The sequence below is a fragment of the Alexandromys fortis genome, unplaced genomic scaffold (genome assembly GCF_014885135.2).
Source record: "Alexandromys fortis isolate MF-2015 unplaced genomic scaffold, M_Fortis_MF-2015_v1.1 scaffold_8_1_9099942, whole genome shotgun sequence".
Classification (NCBI taxonomy): Eukaryota; Metazoa; Chordata; class Mammalia; order Rodentia; family Cricetidae; genus Alexandromys; species Alexandromys fortis.
The window spans coordinates 552825-574755 of NW_026067898.1; the positions used below are offsets into that span (position 1 = coordinate 552825).

At 55.4% G+C, this 21931-nt stretch overlaps 1 protein-coding gene across 1 annotated transcript; it reads left to right on the forward strand.

Moving 5' to 3' along the window:
* Positions 1-3754: 3754 nt before the first annotated feature.
* Rtn4rl2 (reticulon 4 receptor like 2) lies at positions 3755-20809 on the forward strand. Its single transcript, XM_050120338.1, has 3 exons — positions 3755-4137; positions 10121-10602; positions 19423-20809. Exons 1-3 carry the CDS (start codon positions 4107-4109, stop codon positions 20170-20172), a joined length of 1263 nt encoding a protein of 420 aa, XP_049976295.1. The 5' UTR covers positions 3755-4106; the 3' UTR covers positions 20173-20809.
* The last annotated feature ends 1122 nt before the right edge of the window (positions 20810-21931 follow it).

The window sequence follows — 21931 nt, forward strand, 5'->3', positions numbered from 1 at the left end:
GCTGACAGACTCCACTTTCAGTAGCCCCATCTCAGAAGCCCCCGAGAACCAGGAATGCCAGAAACCCGGACTCTCGGGAACACCGAACCCATGGTGTTCATTTCAACAGTGGGGAAACTGAAGCCCTGAAAGGCCATCACAGGTTACACTCACAGGCAAAACTCAGGCTGGGACTTCTGGTTCAGGTTGGGAATCCTGACATCACACAGGGCAACCTTGCTGGGCATGTGCCAGGAGAGGGTGGCTAGGTCAAGCTCAGCTGGGGAGGCCACTATGACTAAGGACTCTGGAGCCTAGCACTGCCTCTTATTCCCGATGAACTTAGGTCCTAACTCTGCCTTTTACCCTTAGGCTGCAGAACCTAGTCTCCAGGTCACTTTAGGCTAAAAACACAAATAATGGCATTATTTAGCATTATTGAGCACAGGGTCAGAGACTGTGAGATTCTTTCATGCTTTATTTCCTCTTCCATTTTCTACACGAGAAACCTGGAGGCTCAGGAAAGTGAAGGCACTTGGTGATGGTCACCTGTTTAGCTAGTGAGTTGTGGACAGAAACTCTGCAGAACCTCTACGTTCATGGCCACTGAGCAAGCCCACAGTGGACATCGACCGACCGGGATTCTGATATTGAAGGTGCCAAACAGACCGAGTTTAGGAGACAGCTCTGTCAGCTCACTAAATGGGGACACCAGAGGGAAGAGGGGCCCCTGGGACACAATGAGAACACTCGTGCTCACTGGAGGACATAAAGGCCCGTTTGTGCCAACAACCTCTTCTCTCCAGACACTGGCTTGCTCTGAATACAGTCTGTATTCATTCCTCAACCCCTTTCTTTGGCTTCCAATGGGACTGCAGCTCCACCTAAAGCCAGCAGAGGGCGGGCCAGCTCTGTGGCCAAGAAGAACCCAGAGCTTGGCCAACTGTCCAAGCAGAGATGGGCCTACATGACCAAACCACGGTCCCCCATTACGCTGTGCCATCAGCATACTCCTTGGGATTTCCAAACATTTAACTGCGGAAGTCCATCACGAGGTCTGCTTCTAGTGAGAGAGCCCATCCCAAAACAATGATGCCCTCGAAACAGTAATACAGCCTGGAGAGATGGAGACTTTATGTAGCCTGTTAAGTAGTATAGTCTCTGTGTACAAAAAAGGAAATGGAGGCATAAGGAAAAGCGTGAATGGCCCGGGGTAGTTAGAGAAAGCTGGTGTTCTGATCCAGAGGGAGCTGTCAAGAAGTGTAAGGAGGGGGGGACCCCAAATGTAAATATCGGGAGAGAAACAAGGAGTAGGAATAGCCCACAGGGAAAGCCAAATGCTCAATGAGATTCTGGGAAACCGATGCTAGCCACCCGCCCACCCACCACCAGCCAGTGGTCCAACAGCCTTGCTCAGCACCTGTTGGACACGCTGTGTAAGAAGCATTTTCCTGCCCTCAAAACGCTGGCAGTCTAGAGTGGGAAGTGGTGACTCAGCAGATAACTATGGGAAACCCGGACACCTGTACCAGGGGGCGGCTTAGAGAGCACGCGACTGTCTAGGGAATCCCAACTTGGGCTGAAGGAGAGGCCTGGAGCTAAGGACCCTGTCCCCCGCAGCTCATCACAGGATGGGGCTCCCCTCCGAGCTTTGGTTGCCAGCCTGTGCTGGGGGGCCAGTGTCCCCCTCCCACCCTTCTCAGAAGAGCTGCGGCCCAGGGAGCCGATGAAGCACACCTGAGTCAGCCCGCCGCCCACCCGCCCCTCAGCGTCTGTCTCCGCATCTTGTGATATTTCGCTCCCCGGGAGCCAGCCCCATTGCGCTCCGGAGGCAGCTCGGCAAACAAACCCAGCGACAGATTGTGCCGCGGCTCATTCCGGGGAAGGACGCCAAATCCCACCCTGCTACCCCCAACACTCCCTCCCTGCCGCCCCCTCCAGCGCTACCCCCACCTCAGGCGCGGGCCCTGCGCAGAGTGGGACCCAGGGAAACGCAGGGCCCTATTCCGGCCTTATAAAAGAGGGACAGGAGGCCCAGATAAGCCCCTTTTTGTTTCTACCTGACCTGGAAAAGAGAAAAGCAGGAGAGAAAATTCAGGGACTGCTAGGCTGAGAGCCCTGAAAGTAACAAAAAGATAGAACCAGCAGGGGGCACCCCAGCGCGTGAGGTGCAAGAAGGCTGAGGAGAGCCCTTACCACCACCACCCCGAGATGAAAAGGGGAAAGGGAGGCATGTCAAAGGAGGGGCAACGAAATGCATGCAGACAAGGAGAGGCCAAAAGGCTGCGAATCAAAAAAGAAAGAAAGAAAAGAAAAAGAAAGGAAAGGAAAGCGGCAAAGACAGGCAAAGAAACAGAAGAAAGCATACGCATGTTTGGAGAGGAAAGGACAGATCTGGAAAGTAAGGGAGGGGAAGTGAGAGAGAGAATAGAGATAGGGATCATCAAATATGAATAAGGGTTGGGGGAGAAAATGAGAGGAATCGAATGAGTACGAGAGAAGAATGATAGATTATAAACGGAGCAGGGAATGAATAAGAAGAATGAGACTAGCATTTATAAAGCGCCGACTGTATGCCGTGCACAGCGTTGAACGCTGGCACAGACACGAAAGGAGGAGCCAAATGCCCGGACTAAGGGTTCCTCGGCTCCGCTCACGGGAGTGGCCACGCAGTGCTTCCACGCTGTCACCGACAGATGATCCTGGGACCCGCAGTACACACCACTGCAGCAATCCCAACCCTGCGCGCCGCTTGGCGACGGTCCCCAACTATCCTTCATCTAGTGGCTCTCAAATAACCAATTACTAGGCACCGTGGGCTGGCCTTTAAAAGAAGGCGCTTAGGTCAGGGTTTGGCTAATACTGCCCCCAAAGAGGCCACTAGAAGTGTCTAGGGCCCCTTTCCACCCCTCTGTAAAAGGGGAAGGCGTTTCTTTGAAACTAACAATCCTACTTTGGGGTCCTCTTCTGCCCTCTGGCGAGGGATGAGATATCCCCGTTGGGGCATATCCCGTAAACACACACACACACACCGCATGCGCGCCCAAACTTACATCCATTAGTAAAAGCTTTCAAGGTGCATACAACACACCCGGGTACATATACCCTTCGCCTCCCATCCCAAACTCTAGCGCACGAAATTTCACACAGCCTTCGTGCGTTCCACCAGCGCAGTAACCGGCGCGAGCACTCACGTCACCCCGTCCTGCTCCCCGACGGGGGATAAAAAGCCAGCCCTCAGCTACACCTGCCCAAGTGTCTGCGCGCGGTGGGGGGGGTCACGTGCCTATACACTTGTTCCCACAAACTCCTATACACACTGCTCCTGTAGCTGCACAAGCAGGGCTAGGAGTCTGAGAACCAGAGAGAAAGTGAAATCTTGAAGTTCTTCTAGGAGGACACTGCGATCTCAAGGGACAGGGCAGGAGGAGGGGCGCTGAGCGGGAAACTACTCAAGAAACCGTGTATTTTCTGGGAAAGTTGGGAGAAGAAACCCCAATCCCGGACAAGTCCATAGGGGCGGGGGTGGGGGTTTCCTTAACACTACTGCGCGCGCACACACACACACCAAGAAGGGATTTCTCTAAAGGCATGGCGCCGCGGAGGATATGGGAACACAGCCTTCCGGGTCTCCCAAGGTTGGGAGGGGGCCAGAGGAGTGGGCTAGACGGAGAACCACTCCCGCCTCCCAGCAGCCAGCAAAGGGTTAAACCGGCAAGCCGGGAAGCGAGGGAGGAGCCAGCGAGTGCGGGAATGGGGGGGGGGGGAGCGCTTCTTCGCTGTCCCCACTCTCCCTCGGAGAGCAGCCGGGGTGCACGGACCGACCGACTAACCGACTCCCTGCGGGGCAGCCCTGCGTAGGGGGCGCGGACACCAGGTGTCCAGGGCCAACCCAGACCTCTCTACCCCGTCGTGCCCCGCCCCGTCCCGTCGGGGCCCGATGGCTCCTTCGGAGGCACGCAGTCCGGGGGGCGCAGGGTAGAGCTCCGCAGCCCGGCAACGTAGCCCGGGGACTCCTCGGGTCCTTCCGGAGCCCCGCGGAGTCCCCGCCGTCTGTCCGGCGGGATAAGGGGGCGAGTGGGAGAGCGCTCCCCCCCGCTGCCCCTTCCCCCGAGCGTCGAGACAAGATGCTGCCCGGGCTCCGGCGCCTGCTGCAAGGTAGGGACACCGTCCGGCTGGAGGACCCTAGAGAGGGGCTCCCCTCTCCTTGGGCGTGAGGGTGGGGCAGTGAAGGGGGTGGGGTAGGCTGGGAGCAAAAAAAAAAAAAAAACCGCTTAGCGCGGGAGCCGCGCCTCCGCCCCCATAGCTGCCAGCCGCAGGAGGGCACTGGGCTTGGAGCCTGCGGGAGTGTGCGGGGAGCTCGTGACCAAGGGGCGACGCGGAGGGCAGAGCGAGCAGGCTGGGAGGAGGAGAAAGAGGCTCGGGTTCCGCTGTCCCGGCTCCACCTGCTCCGGGGGACGCCGAGGACTCGGGCCGGCTAGGGAAGCGCCGACTCAGCAACTCCTCGTGCCCGGTGTCTCAGCACTTTCCAGTCACCTGGGAAGACAAGCCATGTGGGTAGGGGGCTATCTGGGAAGGTAGGAGGCAGAGAGTGCGATTTCCCCATGGCCGTGCCTGATCGGACAGATGGAGGGGCTAGAAGGAGGCTAGTGCCGTGCGTTGAGTGACAGCCAAGGGTGTGGGCTGGAGACTGGGGGCGGGGAGGGTAGGGGTCGGAGGGAGGAGGGGAGTCAAGATGAGAAAAGTGTCTAGAGAGGTGGGGGGTGAGAAAGAGGAGGTGGGGGCGGGATGGGGGAGGGGCGGGGGGAGCAATAAAGGTTAGACGACAGGAAAAGCTTAGAGGAAACCAGGGTCCAGGGGAAGACCAAGAAAAAGAGAGGAGAAGGGGACCAGTTCAGGAGAAAAATGTAAAGACTAAGATGGAAAGCTAGTGGGGCGCGGGGGGGGGGGGCCGGGGAGATAACCGGAAGGGTGAGGATGGGGCCTCCGCGAGACTGGACTGGAAAGGGGATGGGAAGACTAGAAGCCAGCGGAAGCTGGTGATAGAGGATAGATGGAAGGGTCAGACACGGGGGAAACGGTCACCAGGATTGGCGATCCGGATCCCTACAGGGTAGAGTGGTTAGAGAAGGCTGGGGGTGTCAACAGAAGCCAGAGAAGGAGAAAGAAGAGAAGCGAGGAGGTGCTCAGGGAAGAGACAAAGAGGCTCCTGGTAACCACTTCCACGTGGGAAACACTCCATTCTCAAAGCGCCTGCCTGTTCTACCCCTTCTCTCGGGGAGTGGCTGTGGGCTAGTCCAGGGGACCTTGAGCTCAGGGTCTGGGGCAGCTGTAAGAGAAGGAGGCTAAGGACTTTGTAGTGGGGGGAGGTGGCAGCCTCCTCGGGGTGGGCACCTGGGCTGCCATTTATATCTTCAAGCCCCGACGTCGGATCCTGCCGCCCCACAGTGGCTGCTTATTTTGGGGTGTTACATTCTGGCAGCGTGAGAAGCTGTTTCAGACAGAGTGAAGCAGCAGCTTCAAACCTTCCAGTCACCTGCATCAGTGCCTCCCCAGGCCCCTGCGTCACTGGTATGCCATCGCCCCCATGCCACTCCTAAGCCACCCCCCCCCCCAGCCTCTGCCCCCTCAGCATCTGCTGGGCAGGCCCCTGGCTCTTCCCAGGAGGCAGTGTGTCAAGTGTGGAGATGGTGCTTGTATTTGGAATCCTGACCCTGTTTCTAGAGCCAGAGGCCTGTCGACTTTTCCTGGGGTATCTGTGCCCCACTATGGTGCAGTCTAGTTCCTGCCTTGAACTCCCCCCAACACACACACCGCTTCAAGTTTCTTATCCCCAGGAGCCTCTGGCCTAGCGGTTGGCACAGGCTGAGATCTTCATCTCAGAACCTGGGTATTCCAAGGTCTGGCGGCCCTTGGGCCTTGAGCATGGTTCTTTGGTGAATGGAACCTTTTGGCTCTGGTTACCTTAGCCTTCCAGGATCAATATCATGTTGTGGCTCTCTCCCGCTCCCTCCTGTGGCCTCATGTGGCTATGCCTGGGGTCATAGGCCACCTCCTTCTGACTCCCAATTGTGCTGTGCTCTAGGATAACCAGAGCCTGGAGCCCAGGAGTGGAAATCTGTAGCGAGAGCCGAGGCCCCTTTTACCCTTGACCCTGAACAGCCAGACTGCTCGCATTGTGAGCGTCCCAGGCCTGAGCATATGCACAGAGTACCTGCAGTCCCTCTGCCTCTAGACACAGGCTCACATCCAGGGGGTGTGGTGGGGGGAAAGTCAGAGTGCATCTTGTGACCGCCGTCCAGTGCCTGTGTCTGCTGCTCTGGAGCTCATGTTACACTGGGCTGCACAGTGAAGTCTCCCACCCTTCCTAAAAAGGTCGGGACCTATGTACTATTGCTCTCCCCAGGGGTCGCGACAGGTTGGGGGGGTCTCTGGATAGAGAAGGCAGCGTGCACGAGTGAGTAAGTGTTGGTGTACAGTGAGCACACCACAACAGATGGAGTCCTTCTCTGGCCCCACACACTGCTCATGACTTTAGAGGAAGGGATGAGCAGGGGGTGAGGGAGAGAAGACCTCCCTCTCCCTTCACTGCAGGGGAGGGGAGAAGCCCGGATTCTAGGGACAGAAAGGGCTCTACCCAACCAGAAGCCAACTTCACTGCTTTCCAGTCCTCAGTGATGTTTTCTGTCTCACAGTGGATTATTCTAGAGTGGTTGAGGATCCCCCCCCCCCCCGGCCACCTCTGGCACACTGTGCCTGCCCAGGACGTGCATAGGGGAGCCTAGAGAATAGCTGTGGTCCTGGTGGGGGGGGGGGGAGGTGGCTGTGAAGAGGCGTGTGAAAAGTGGGGCTGGGGAGGGGGGATGTGGGAAAAAGAAAAATGACACAAGAAGCAGGGTAGAGGAGAGGGGAGGGAGGGAAAGGTGCTCTCCCAGCCCCCTGCCTTGCCTTGCCTCTGCCTGGAGTGCCCACTCCAGCCCAGCCTGGGGGCAGAGAAGCCTAGAGCCCCCCTCCCTCTTCCCCCTGCCTCCAGTGAGAGAGCCACAACCTGAATTATGGATGAAGCTCCTTGGGTTACAGCTGCTTTGCGCGACAGTGAAGGCCAGAAATGGCAACAGAGTCACTGTTACGCAGCAGCCGCCGTGGAGCACCCCACCACACACTGGGTCCCTCCTCAAAGGGCCTGCAGGGAATACCGCGGAGACGGAGGGGAAGCGGAGCGTGGAGGGGGGTAGCCGGGAGGGGGCAGCCCGGGAGGCAGGCAGAGAAAAGAGGAGCGGGAGAACTGGAAGGAGTGAGGAGCCAAACAGGAAGTTGGGGCAAGAAGGACGGGGAACTTGCCAGCCCCTTGATGAGCTTGACCTCAGCCTGGAAAGGGACCTGAGGCCGAGGGAGTAGCCCTCTGAACCTGTGGCCTTCTGGGTTTGTAGCCCTTTCCGCTCTCTATCCTGGGAAAGTAGTCAGTCAGCCGTGGAGGCTGGTAGAAGAGCCTGGTAATCCTTGGGGGGGGGGGGGGCGGGGAGGCTGAGAGCCGTGCAGCTCACACTCTGGTGAGCTTGTGGAGGGGGGTGGGATTAGGGGATCAGAGGAGGATTTGGCTTCCTTTGGTGTAAAATCCTTTGAGAGGCAGAGCTCAGTGGGTGACAGGAAGAGGAATGCCCTGCTGGACACCAGGCCAGTCTCTTTCTGGCCCTTGTCCCGCACCACTTTAGTGGTGACCTTGGGTAAGTTGTTTGCCTTCTCGGAGATCCAAATTGTCGTCTCCGTAGGATTTACACAGCTCCGAAATCTCCAGTTCTGAGCTCCAGTCCTCAGTGCTCAGGAAGCCCACCCAGGGTCTACCACTGGACTCCCACACCCCACACCTCCCTGGTTAAGATCAAGGGTGAGAGACATGCTCCTCCACCCCACGTGGCTCTGAAAAAACTCAGGAGGAGAAAAGTAATCGTGAACCGCCGCACGGGGGAGGGGTGAGAAGGACCGAGAAACGCGGAGGTGGTGTGAACGAATGGAACAGCCGCGCTGTGTCACTGAATATTACATCACACTCAGCCTACACACGCACGGGGCCCGGCACTCACACACGCGGAGGACCGCCAGCACACGCTTGCTTGCTCGCTCGCTCGCGCTGCAGGAGGGGCCAGGGACACACACGAGCGGGCTGGGGTGGTTTTGGGAAGCGCCCGAATGAAGAGCTGGGGAGCACCCGGACTCCAGGGTACTCCACTCTGCACCAGCGTGGAGCTCCCCAGGGGTGCATGCCTGACACACGTTGCCTACCAGGTGGCGCTGCACCTTCAGTAGTGAGCACCTGTCTCACGCTGCCACCCCCCCCACCACCAGATCACAGGCACACCTCCATACACACAGCCACGTCAGGATGCATTCAAACCTCGGTTCGCACGCAGCCTTACAGATCTGGCACTAAAAGTTACCCACCTCTCAACTACCCACTCCCTGAACCATGGGGACATCCCAAACCAGGCCTTCCCACCAGGCCTTCCCACCTCTGACTGCCTGGCTGAGGGAATGGTTCACCTTTCCCAGGCAAAGATTCCCAGGGAGTCTCAGGCCTTCTGAAAACCCTGCTAGAACTAAGGTCTACCAACAGGAACCTCTATCTGGGGCATTGAGGAGCAGAGGAAGCAGGTAGGAGGGACTTATCCCTACACCTTGCTCCTTGGTGGGGCAGGGAAACACAGGCACCCATCCTCAGCACCTTAGTCCCCTGCACCTGCTTTCTGGTCTGTACCCTAAGAAGATTAGCCCACAACCAAACCCCAAGCAGTTACTTTGGCAAAAACAAAGGCTTTGAAGGAGACTTTGAATGAGTGGAGAGTTGATTCTGCCGCCCCACCCTCCAGCAGCTTCCCAGGTGGAAAAGGCTAGGGTTCTTCCAAGGCCTGCAGGGAGAAGAGGGGGGAGGGTGTGGGTCACCAGGACACCCACAGACCTTCTAGTCACAGACAGCCTCAAGTTAGTGTCTAGCTTTCTCGAGTGGGCTGGTTTTGCTCCCAGAGGACATTTGGCAATGTCTAGAGACATTTTGATTGTCATAACTGGGGGCAGGGTGCTGCTGGCATCTGCTGGAGAGAAGGCAGGGCTGTAGTTTAACACCCTGAGAAGAGCCGTCCCCAGCCCTGCTTCAGCACAAAGCAGAAGAAACGCTGACCCTTTGACTTTTGACCCTAACTCTAAACAAGGTCAAACACAACAATGGAAACAGATGGAAAGGAAAGACACCTGTTCCCCTAACAACTTTAGACACATCTCTGTGCTGTCTACAAAGCCCTCCTCATGTCCCAGGCAAAGTTCCCCAAGGAAACTTCAGAGCCCTGGGAGCCCTGACAGAGGGAAGTGGGCAAAAACTGGTTCCACTTTTATCTGCTCCATTGAGCTTACCCTCACCACCAGGTAGCACAGGCCTTTATTCCCAGCACTTGGGAGGCAGAGGCAGAAGGATCTCTGTAAGTTCGAGGCCAGCCTGGTCTACAGAGAGAGTTCCAGGACAGCCAGGACTGTTACACAGAGAGACCCTGTCTTGGAAAAAGAGAAATAGAAAGAGGGAGGAGAGAGAGAGAGAGAGAGAGAGAGAGAGAGAGAGAGAGAGAGAGAGAGAGCCTTCACTCTTCGATACAGTAGAGAAACACAGGCATCCATTCTTAACAAACTATAACTCGCAAAAGATTTGAAGACTGGGCTTGCAGCTGAATGGGCTGAGTGCTCGCTGGTCCAGCATGCACAGCCCTGGGCCTGGGTTTGGCCTCAGGCACAGCATCAGCTAGGCATGGAGCACAGCACTGTAATCTCAGCTGGGAAGGTGGAGGCAGGAGGATCAGAAGTTCAGGGTCATCCTCAGGTAAACACTAAGTTTGAGGGCAACCTAGGTTACATGAGACCCCCCCTCACACTCTCTCTCTCTCTCTCTCTCTCTCTCTCTCTCTCTCTCTCTCTCACACACACACACACACACACACACACACACACAGAGGAAAAGGAAAGAAAGAAAAAGAAAATGAGGTTTGCACACTTCAAAGGGGGCTGGAGAGTGATGGGAGGCCACTCAGCCTCTTGAGCCTGTTAAGCTGCATCTAGACCCCTGACCAAGCACCCGGTGAGCCTCCCCTGTGCTCTCCCACAGGTCCTGCCTCAGCCTGCCTACTCCTGACACTCCTGGCCTTCCCTCCAGTGACTCCCAGCTGCCCTATGCTCTGCACCTGCTACTCATCCCCGCCCACCGTGAGCTGCCAGGCCAACAACTTCTCCTCGGTGCCGCTGTCCCTACCACCCAGCACACAGCGACTCTTCCTGCAGAACAACCTCATCCGCTCCCTGCGGCCAGGCACCTTCGGGCCCAACCTGCTCACCCTGTGGCTCTTCTCCAACAATCTCTCCACCATCTACCCCGGCACCTTCCGCCACCTGCAGGCCCTAGAGGAACTGGACCTCGGTGACAACCGGCACCTTCGCTCCCTGGAGCCCGACACCTTCCAGGGCCTGGAGCGCCTGCAGTCGCTACACCTGTACCGCTGCCAGCTGAGCAGCCTGCCTGGCAACATTTTCCGAGGCCTGGTCAGCCTACAGTACCTCTACCTCCAGGAGAACAGTCTGCTCCACCTACAGGTGAGCCAACCACCTCCCTGGGCCTCTTCCACCTCTCTCTCTCTCTCTCTGGACCTGCCTAGCCACGTCCATCTACCCGTGTCTCTGTCGCCTTTCTCCGTGTCCGTCCACCCCATCAGTAACCCCACTCGCCCCTCTCTCTGTACCTCTCTCTGTAACCCCCATTTGCCCCGCCTGTCTCTTGACGTGCCTCCCATATGTCTCCCTCTGCCTCTTCTGTCTGTCTCCCTTCACGCACCCACTCAGCACACCCCACAATGTCTGTGTAGCTCTCCTTTCCCCGAGAGCCGCAGCCCAAAGGGCTTCGCATGATCTTTTCCCATCCACCCCCACGTCCTCCCACTTCCCAGGCAAGCTGGACAAAGGGTGGAGTCATTGCCAGGGAGGGGCTTGTCTCCTGAAGTCACACTCTCCTCTGATGGCTGGGTAGTAACAGAAGGGAAAGCCTTGCCCTCTGTAGATCCCAGTCCTCAAGCCTGTTGTCTCAGGTAAAACCCTGTTACACAGCTGGAAAATGGAGGCTCTGGAGAAAGAGAAATGGAAGGAATAGAATAATTGTTATTTACTGTTATTATTATTGATCTAATTATTATTTATTATTGTCGTTATGCTCACTGTCTGGCAGTCAAACCCTCATGTCTCCTTTCTCTGGGAAGTAGTCACACACCCTCACAAACAACCCCTCAGAAGGACATGTCCCCTAGCAGCACAGCCTCTGGCTAGGGGGGACACTCCCCCACTTGAGCTCAGAGGACCTTCTCTTTATCCAGGCCTTGGTACCCACAGGTCCTCCGTCTGTGGATTGGAAAATCAGTCCCAGCCGACGTTCCTGACAATAGCAATAGCACTGATAGTTTATCAATGTGTTGAGAATCCATGGAAAGCCGTTCTGGAAGGACAGCAACCTTGGAAACGGTGTTCAGATGGAGAGGGGGCAGGAAAAGGCATAGTGACCAGCATGATATGTCTTATTATTGCTGAATGATGGTGACCAATCCAGCAGACACATAGTAAGTGCACATTGTATCGGGCCCGAGGCAAAGCACTTTACAGACATCAACACTACTGTGTGCAAGCGTGTGGCATGGTCAAACATGGGCCTCAGTTTTCCTCTCTATGAAGTGGGAGTAACGTGAGCATCCGTTGCCCAGGGATTTTGTAAACACTAAATGCATGAATAATTTGTAGTGTCCACTTAGAATAGTGCTTGGCATATATAAGGGCCATATAAATGCTCGTTAAAATGCCGTGTGTTTTAAAATGAACTTTATTTAACACTGGTCTCAGTGAAGTGCCCCAGCTTGAACTTCATCTTAGAAATCTGGGTCAGCTCTAAGGATTATTGTGAGCCCATGGATAGGATCCAACACACACCTCCCATTTCTCTTCTTCCTAAAGTTGCCGAGAGCCACATGGTTACAGCGGGCACTCTGCCTCTCCCTTGCAAGCGTACAGGCGTCTGGAGGTGGGGGTTTTCACCACAACATGCACACTGGAGAACCTAAGGATTTGTGGGACCAAAGTCCCTGTGGTTGGGGGCTGACTGGGCTCCCCACCAAGCTGAGCCCCTGGCAGCAGGGACAGATAAGGCTAAGAAGGGACTCAGAATGGAACTGACTGAGACTCCACAGCCAAGTAGAAGCTGACACTTGATCTGCCCAGTATGACCATACCTTAGAGGACTCGTACCCTGAAATACAACTGAGTGGGCTAGGGGTTTGGGCTAGCGTGCTTGCTGGTTTGCCGTCGGTTTGTTGCTGTTTTACATTTATTTATATATGTATGGGTGTTTGCCTACACGTACATCAGTGCCCATTGAGGCCATAAGAAAAAGCCAGATTCCCTGGAGCTGAGGTTAGTTACCTGTGGTTCTGAGTGGCCATGTGGGTGCTGAGGAATCAAACCCAGGTCCTAGAAGAGCAGCCAGTGCTCTTAACCTCGGAGCCATCTCTCCAGTCCTGGCCTTGAACTTGGTAAACCCTCCCACCCCTGATTCCTGAGTGCTGGAATTACAGACCTGTACCAGCATGCCTGGTTTGTGCAGGGCTGCAGAAGGAACCTTGGTCTTGGTGAAGGCTAGGCAACCATTCTACCAACTGAGCCGCATCCCCTGTGGGTTCAGTTTTAAAAGCGCTGCTCAGCATCTCTGTGTGGCTTTAGATAAACTATTTTCCACATCCCTAAGTTGGCACCTTAGTGATGTTTATCTGCCTATAAGGTTCATTGGTATTAAAATGAAGGGAATTGAGCGCAGGCCGCAACTCCAGAATAGAAGTACCGTGATTACTGCAGGCTGAGCACCTGACCTGAAGTGTTGGGGATCAGGTGTGCTTGTTTCAGACTTTGGAAGATCTGCATCCACATGACAAGTTATCGTGGAGACAGGATCCAAGTCCAAGCATGTAGCTCACCCACATCTCCTACACGCTTGTCCACATAGCTCATCCACGTCTCCTACATGCTTGTCCACATAGTTCATCCATGTCTCCTACACACCTGGACTCACAGCCTGAAGAAATTTCATACTACTTCATAATTCTGACTGTGAAACACACTTCGTGGTGGGGAATTCCCCACTTGTGGTGACATGTTGCTGTACCTCTGAGAGTTTTGGATTTTAGTTGGATGTGGGGGGGGGATGTTCAGATTTTCTGGTTAAAGATGCTCGGCCTTTGCTTTTCACTTTTAAATTATATTTTTCATACTCATAGGGGGAGGTGAGTGTACATGCATGTGCCGTGGCATGCACGTGGATGTCAGAGGGTGTCCCAACTGAGGAACCCAGGTTGTCAGGCTTGGTGGCTGGCATAGTTCAGTTTTCTGTTGTTGTGAAGAGACACCATGACCACAGCAACTCCTGTTAAGGAAGACATTTAATTGGAGTAGCTGGCTTACAGGTCAGAGGTTCAGTCCATTATCATCACGGCAGGGAGCATGGTGGCATACAGGCAGGCAGACACGGTCCTGGAGTAGTAGCTGAGAGGCCTACATCTTGCAGGCAACAGGAAGTCAGCTGAGACACCGGGCAGTATTCTGAGCATAGGCAACCTCAAAGCCCACCCCACAGTGACACACTTCCTCCAACAAGGCCATACCCACTCCAACAAAGTCACACCTCCTAGTAGTGCCGCTCCCTGTGAGATCATGGAGTCCAATTACATTCAAACCACCACAGTGGCAGACACCTTTACCTACTGAGCCAACTTGCTGGCCTTGACTCTGTTTCAGTGACTACTCCTAAGACCCTGATCTCCTTATCTGATGTGGGTGTCCTTCTGCGTAGGCATGCCAACACTTATCAACACGTAGAAGCTACAGCTACTCAGCATTCAGCTTTAGGGAAGATGCCTCCCTCTCCAAGCCTCCATCTCCTCTTCCTAGTGGGGAACCATGAAAACGATACCTTCCACAAAGACAGACTGTGAGGTGCTAGTAAGTTCATGTGTAGAGTACATCGCTTAGGGTTTAATAAATTACTTTTGCCAGGCAGTGGTGGTGTACACGCCTTTAATCCCAGCACTGGGGAGGTAGAGGCAGGTGGATCTCTGTGAGTTCGAGAATTTCGGGACAGCTAAGGCAACACAGAGTGTCGATTGCGTTTGGGTGGGTTACTCAGTCTAGGGGTTTGTAACCCACCCTGCAATCAGTTATTCCAGGGTCTCGGAGGGGCGCTACCTGGAAGGGAATGAGCTAGGACAGAAGAATGAGGCTAAGCAGATTTGTCAAAGCCTCCGTTTATTAGGATCATGGTTGCTGCTTATATAGCCCTGCGTGAGGACTTGGTGGGCAGGGCACAGGATCTCGCCGCACGGTCCCGGTCACGTAGGCCAGGTTCATCACGTAGGCCAAGAGGTTACATTCGGACAGGTAGGCCAAGAAGTCACAAGTTGCCATACCTGGTTCCCTGGATAGGTGGAATGTGAGGCCCGTTCCGCTAACAGATAAGTTAATTGGGTGTGGGGCAGGTTCTCTCAATAGAACATAATTATGGGTGTGGGGTTCTCTGCAGACTCCCCAGGGTGATGGTTCCTGTAATGATTTTTAGGGGGGAAATGGCTCGTGACAACAGAGAAACCCTATCTTGAAAGCAAGTAAGTGAATAAACAACTCCTGACCCTCAGGCCACAGACAGCAATCTGTTCCTGGGGCCACCTAAGCTCAAGGAGATGCTTAGGGTCTTCTGAACTAGAAACCAACTCTTTCTGAACAATCTTGACCTGGGCAACATCGGGTGTCTTGGGAAGGAAGCCTCTTCACACCTGGCCCTTTATAGAGAAGAGAGACAGCACAGCCTCTGTCTGTGAGGTGTCTGATAGAACTAGGCTAGGAGATGCCACACGCAGGTGAGGAAACACGTGGCTCGGTGAGATCCTCGGGGAGCAGGTGTGACCCAGGATGGAGCCCAGCCTGCCCCAGAGGGGAGCTCTGAAGGCGGCTCACGGATAGGCTGTGGCCGGTGCACATAAAAACAGTAGCGATTCTCATGGCATGTCTGCTGAGGGCTAGGCGCTGTGCCAGGCCGGTTCATTCACCAGCAGACTCCTTACTGAGCACCTACTGCATGCCAGGCAGCGTGCAGGGTGCCAGGGATTCCAGGGTGAACGAATTGAATGGAAACAGTACCCCTGCTCTGCTGGAGGGGGGCCAGACAGTAAAGCGGCATCGCTCCCTTGGTTACAGCTGTGGCTTACTCCATGTTTACCGGCAGGTCGGAGTTCTAATCTAAGCCCTCTCTCATTTGCTGTGGCCTCAGGGACCCACCTATGAGAGAGACGCCGTGGCCTGTTGCTCAGGGTAGGAGGTGCTGTGGGGACTAAAGGGAAAGAATGTGGAGTTGGGTGGGAGTCAGTGACAGCGGTGACTTCACCAGCTGTGGAGCTGCCAGGGGAGAACTGGCCCAGGCCTGTTAGGCTCTGCAGCACAGGTGCTGGGAGTCTTGCTGCTGGAGCTCACGCCCATGTTAGCTGTTGGGTCCTCAGCAAGTGGTTCCCTTCTCTGAGCCCCTCTCTCTTGGTCTCCAGAGAGAGAAGGATCACAGCATCCGCCTCGGAGTGTTGATGATTAAGATACTATCAGGATCTGTGCCACACAGGACTTGGCATTCAATGGGAACTTGGCAAATCACCTGCTGACGCCGATGATTGTGACACCTGCCATGGATGGGCAAGCACCGCGAGCGGGGGTGCCCAAGGCAGAGTGCACACACGAAACGGCTTTGCTGAATGAGTGAGATCAGCTCCCAGGCTCACTGAGTCAAAATTATCAAAGGATCAGCAGCTCAGAGTCACTTCACGGAGAGGTGCCTGGAGCTGTCCAAGGTCGCACGGGCTGGGAGGCTGATGAGATCGGTACCAAGGCCAGGGGCGGGAAGGCTGGAGGAGGAAGGCAAGGTTAAGAGCAGGATGCTCTCAGCAAGGCTGAGGAGCTCGGGGATGCTGCATTTAGATTCCAAATGGATACAGAGAGCTGCGAACCGGCCAGGCGGGAGGCGAGGGAAATGTGGTTTTTGAAATGGAAGAGAGGGATGACTTTAGCAGATGCTCCTAGCCCAGAGGGAGGGGGCGGGCGAGAAGGTGATGGGGGAGGGGCCAGGACTGTGAAAGTCAAGAGCTCATTAATGCACAGAGAAAAGTTTTAATGGTGGAGAGAGGAAGGACCGGATTTGAGAGCTGCAGCCCAGGAAGTGGCCGTGGGATTTGGCTACAATGTGGGGTGGGGGAAGGGAATGGACCCCAAGGTTAATGCTCAGAGGAGCGAGACTTTTAGCCAAAGAGAGGAGAAGCGGCTAGAATACAAAGTTGGGCTGTGGAATGTCATCCCCTCTAGAACCCCAGTGCCGCTCTCCTGCGTCCCCACACTGATATAGCCACACATCTTTGTGTGTGTCCTACTACTGCTGACACTCTAGGAAGAGGAACCCCAAGGAAAGGGTTAAGCGGAAGGACTCAGAGCACGCTCTGGGCAGGACAGCAGGGCTGAGGCTGTGGGGTGAGCAGGTCAGCTAGGGACCTGAGCAGGCAGGCATTCAGCGTAGGGGCGTCCGAGGGTGGAGAGCGCGCTATGCTGGTGTCAGAGGTAGTAGGGAGCTTGAGGACTGATCTCAACGTGGCCAAGAGAAGGGCTCTTGGCAGACTCGGTTCCTGTAGTGGAGAGGGCGGAAGGCATATGGGAAGAGGTGCGAACACACAGGAACACAGGAAGGTGGAGGCTGTGGATATGGGCGGGGACTCCGCATACTCCCCTTCCTGAGACCTTCGACCAGGTGCCCAGGTAGCAGGAGGAAGGGAACCATCTCTCCAGGCACTGGGGGCGTGGGAGAGAACCAGAGCTAGGGAACAGGCCAGGGTGAACGCAGGTCTCCTGTCCTGCTTAACCCCATCTCCTGGGACCTGCTGACCAGGGCCATTTGGGGAGGGAGGCGAGGCAGTGGGGTGTTGGGAATGGGGGTGTGGTTCTTTGTACAGTTAACCCTTCACTTCTGATGGGTGGACACTGAGTAGCTCCCAAACCACACTGCATATGTGTGTGTGGGGGGGGGGGGTGATCCAACTCAGGGCCTTTAACACGAATAGGCAAACTCTACACCTGAACTACAGCCCCGCACCAGCTGACCACTGAACGTTCTCTGGTACGCTGGTTAAAATGCAGAGCACCCCGCTATGGCTGTACCCTACCTTCTGAGCCGTAATCCCAAGGTTCTGCCAGTTCTAACATGACTTCACAGGCCCTGTCCCCCACACCATAGGAGGGACAATGACAGGGCATCAGGGACTTCAACTTCTTTTCCTGCCTTTGTGCTAAGTCTGGGGTGTGGAGCGCTACACAATGGTCCCCTGAATAACTCAGACCTCGGTGGAACTTCCAGTCCCCAAAGAAACCCTCCCTTAGAGGAAAATGGATGGGATGGAATTCTAAACGAGCCCCTGCTGTCATGACAACCGTGGATTATGGATGGCTGACTATGTCTCTACCGGGTGCTGTACCCTCAACAGCACTGTAACATCTAACCTTCCTTTAGTATATTTAAGAACATTTGGAGGGGGGAAGTTTTGAGACAGGGTTTCTCTGTGTAGCCTGGCTGTCCTGGAACTTGCTCTGTAGACCAGTGTGACCTTGAACTCACAGAGATTCGCCTGCCTCTGCCCCCCAAGTGCTGAGATTAAGGGTGTGTGCCACTACCTTCTGAATATTTAAGAACCTTCTAAGGGGAGATATATATACTAAGGGAACAGAGACTGTGTGAGGTTAACCAGGAGGGAAACAGGAAAAGCTGGGGTTTATGTCAATGCTTTTAAGTCCTGAGCCTGTGGGCCTCACCCCTGAACAAAGCCTCTATATGCAAGAATTGTACCCAGCACTCCACCCCATGAACCTTCTGGGAACTCTGTTCCTTGGTCCTCAGAACAGACTGGAGAGCTAGGAACACTCATTTTCAGGTTACAGAGGAGAAAGCCTGCTTCGAGGAGGTACCTGGACTTGACCAGCTTCACAAACATGGCTAATTCACACATGTCTGTCTGCCCTTGTGGAAACCTTATCCCAAGCTTCTTCTCCTCCTCCTCCTCCTCCTTTTCCAAGACAGGGTTTCTCTGTGTAGCCCTGGCTGTCCTGAAACTCACTCTGTAGACCAGGCTGGCCTCAGACTCAAGAAATCCGCCTGCCTCTGCTTCCCCGAGTCGCACTGCCACTGCCTGGCCTATACCAGGCATCTTCATACATGCTACCCTATTAATTGCCACATTTTTACAGAGGAAGAAACTGAGGCACAGAAACACAGTGACTCTTCCTTGATAGCACAGCTCACAACAGACCCAAAATCTCTCAAGCTCCAAACACAGTCTTCAGGCAACCTCATCATCAACACAGGAAAGGCAGACTTGTTCTCGGCCTACCTCACCCCTGCCGAATGGCAAACACTAGGGAGGTCCTGAAACCTGAAAGGGTTGGATACACCCTGAAGTTTAGAATCAGGCAGAGGGGAAGGTATTGTCCCTGTGTTGACTGCCCTCTTGACAGGCTGCAGATTCACCTAGAAAGGCAGGAAAGACAGCTTGTCAGATAGATGGTTATCTCCAAGCCACACGACAGAAGGAGAGGATCGCTCCCACAGGCCGTGTACACACACACACACACACACACACACACACTCATGAGAGAGAGAGATTAAATAAACAAGTAAATCTAAAGGCCCACTAACATAACTAGGTTTTGTGTTGCTGAGAGCTAATCTAAGCTACTTGAGAGGCTGAGACATGGGATGGCTGGTTGAAGATCCACTGTTTGCAGTAAGTTCAAAGTCAGTCTGGGCAACTCGGTGAGATTCTATCTCAAAAAAAAAAAATGTAGGCAGGGAGATGTGGCTGTAGCTCAGGGGAAGAGTTCTTGTCTGGCGCTGTGCTGGGCTCAGTTCCTTGGGGCCCAGGCAAAAGGAACCCACTGACCTCCCTCGACTGTACAGCTTTTTCCACAGGAAATAGATTAGATGATCCACGCTTCAAACTCAGTCATCGGAATCAGTTGATAAAGAGTTGCCTAGCATGTTTGAAACCCTGAGTTTGATCCCCAGCACCGCATAAAACCCGAAATCTCAGAAATCAAGAGGTGCGGGCAGGAATTTAGAAGATTCTCGTGGTCCCAGCGCTGCAATGCATGAGCTCCTGTCTCAAAAACATGAAATGAAGCCCATTCCACTATTCACAGTACTCCGCCTGCCATTGTGCCTTTCTTACCCTCCCCCCAGGTTCTGGAGCGGAGTCCCCAAACCTGTCTCAGGCCTCTCTCTTCTGTTTCCATCCCTCCCCCTCTCCCCGCCTCACTCAGGATGACTTGTTCGCGGACCTGGCTAACCTGAGCCACCTCTTCCTGCACGGGAACCGCCTGCGGCTGCTCACGGAACACGTGTTCCGCGGCCTGGGCAACCTGGACCGGCTGCTGCTGCACGGGAACCGGCTGCAGGGCGTGCACCGCGCGGCCTTCCGCGGCCTCAGCCGCCTCACCATCCTCTACTTGTTCAACAACAGCCTGGCCTCGCTGCCGGGAGAGGCGCTGGCCGACCTGCCGGCGCTCGAGTTCCTGCGGCTCAACGCCAACCCCTGGGCGTGCGACTGCCGCGCTCGGCCGCTCTGGGCCTGGTTCCAGCGCGCGCGGGTGTCCAGCTCCGACGTGACCTGCGCCACCCCACCCGAGCGCCAGGGCCGGGACCTGCGCGCGCTGCGCGAGGCCGACTTCCAGGCGTGCCCGCCGCCCACGCCCACGCGCCCGGGCAGCCGCGCACGCGGCAACAGCTCCTCCAACCACCTGTACGGCGTGGCCGAGGCAGGCGCGCCCCCCGCAGACCCGTCCACGCTCTACCGAGACCTGCCCGCCGAGGACTCGAGGGGGCGCCAGGGTGGGGACGCGCCCACCGAGGACGACTACTGGGGCGGCTACGGCGGCGAGGACCAGCGGGGCGAGCAGACGTGTCCCGGGGCCGCGTGCCAGGCGCCCGCGGACTCGCGTGGCCCCGCGCTCTCGGCCGGGCTGCGCACCCCGCTGCTCTGCCTCTTGCTCCTAGCGCCCCATCACCTCTGACTGCGGTGCTCAGACGGAAGAGGCCACGGCCTTCGCCCCGCACCCCTTCTCTGCCCCACCGAGCTGCGGCTCCATCCTCTTCGCCCCTTGTTTGCGGCCGGCCTTTGCGGCGCCTTCCCCAGGCCCCCTCGCTCCTTTTCTTCCCGAGGACCACGCTGTCTCTTTTGCCTTCTGGGCTGTTCTGACTTACGTATGGCAGCCCCTAAGACGGGGTATAAGGCGGCTCGGCCCGATTTATCCTGATTCTAGCCATTAACTCTTTTTCCCCAATCCCAAGGCTGGGGCGGGGCACCCCAGGCAGCCGTCGCTCCTCTCTCCAGGGCCCCACAGTGGACTGGAGGGGCTTTTGTCTACAGAGCACCTTCCACCAGCAGAGCCTTTGAAAGCTCCCCAGGGAGCCTCCCTTCCTCCCCCGGACCTTGGGAGGGTTGCCTCAGCAAGGCCCAGGCTGCTCCTGGACCATGCTTGTCCTGATTCCTTCAGCCTCCTGACACCCGGAGGAATAACTTTTCTCCTAAGTCTACCCAGAACACTTTTTAGGGTGCCCGGAGAGTTTCCTCTCCACCATGGCCCCTGTGTAGTGAAGATCAAAAGAAGTTGTTTGGGGGAAAATTTATTAAAAAATTCTATTATTTTATCTCCTGTAAGTTTTTTTTCCCCCCTCAAGACCTCAAAAGCGGAAGTAGGACTTAGAATTGTGTTTAAAGGTTGGAAGGCTAGACAAGGAAGAACCATCTCAGGCCACCAGGGTTTTCTGCAGTGTGGACTTGCCAGGTGACTTTACCCCACTTACGCCTCAAGGTCATTCTGATCCTGCCCAGGCTTCCGTTTCTGAGCTACCCTGTCTGTTGAGGGTGTGTGCTGATGGCACCAGTTTGCCGAAGAAAAGCAGCAACCACCAGCCCTGAAGGGTTTGGCTGCTGAACAGTCTAAGTCTGGAGGTGGCCACCAGCTCAGCTAAGTGGCCACCATGAAAGAAAGCTTCCACGTTTCCCTGCAAGGAGGCGTAACTTAGACATCCCCTGCACAACTAGCTAATCACAGCTTTGGGCCTATCTGGAAAAGGCACAGCCTCCTGGGTGAACACAGTCGCACCACAAAAGCTTTAAAGAGCAGAACCCAGGACTAGATCCCAGTTTGTGTTTGCCCTCTTTGTTAACTGCCCCTGTGAAGTATTCAGCAGACCCAGCTGTTCTAGAAGCCTTCATGGGTGGGTCAAGTCAAGGTTCTCTGAGCAGATTAGGGAGCGACTAAGAGGGTTAAGGTGATCAAGGGACAAAGGTTTCAAGTGGGGTGTCTTGGATCATAGCTAGATGCTCCCTCTCTAGGGAAGGTAAAGAGAAGGGGTGGGGAGAAGGGAGCCGAGCTAGCAATCAACCTTGGCCTGAGTCTCATCAGATGGAATTGATTAAGGATCCAGAGTTGAGGTTGTAGCCTGGGAGTTGGGAATGGCAGGATAGGAGGGACCTGGGTGCTAGGAGCTGGCACTGGAACCCTATAACTGACCAGTGATGTCCCAGGATGCCGAGAAGAGGGGGTAGAACAGGCAGGAATCAGCATCCTCGGCCTGTAGCACATGGACTTTGGATAGGAATGTGAGATGGTTGAGGGGCTTGTGGGAGCAGAGGTCGGTCAGACAGAGCTGGAGAGCTCTGAGCTGGGGTCTTCCAAGGTCCGGCTCTGAGGAAGCTCATGAGTGCGGTTGGAACTGGGCCTGGAGGTAAGGTGGAGGGGGATGGGGAGATGTGAGCTGGGAAAG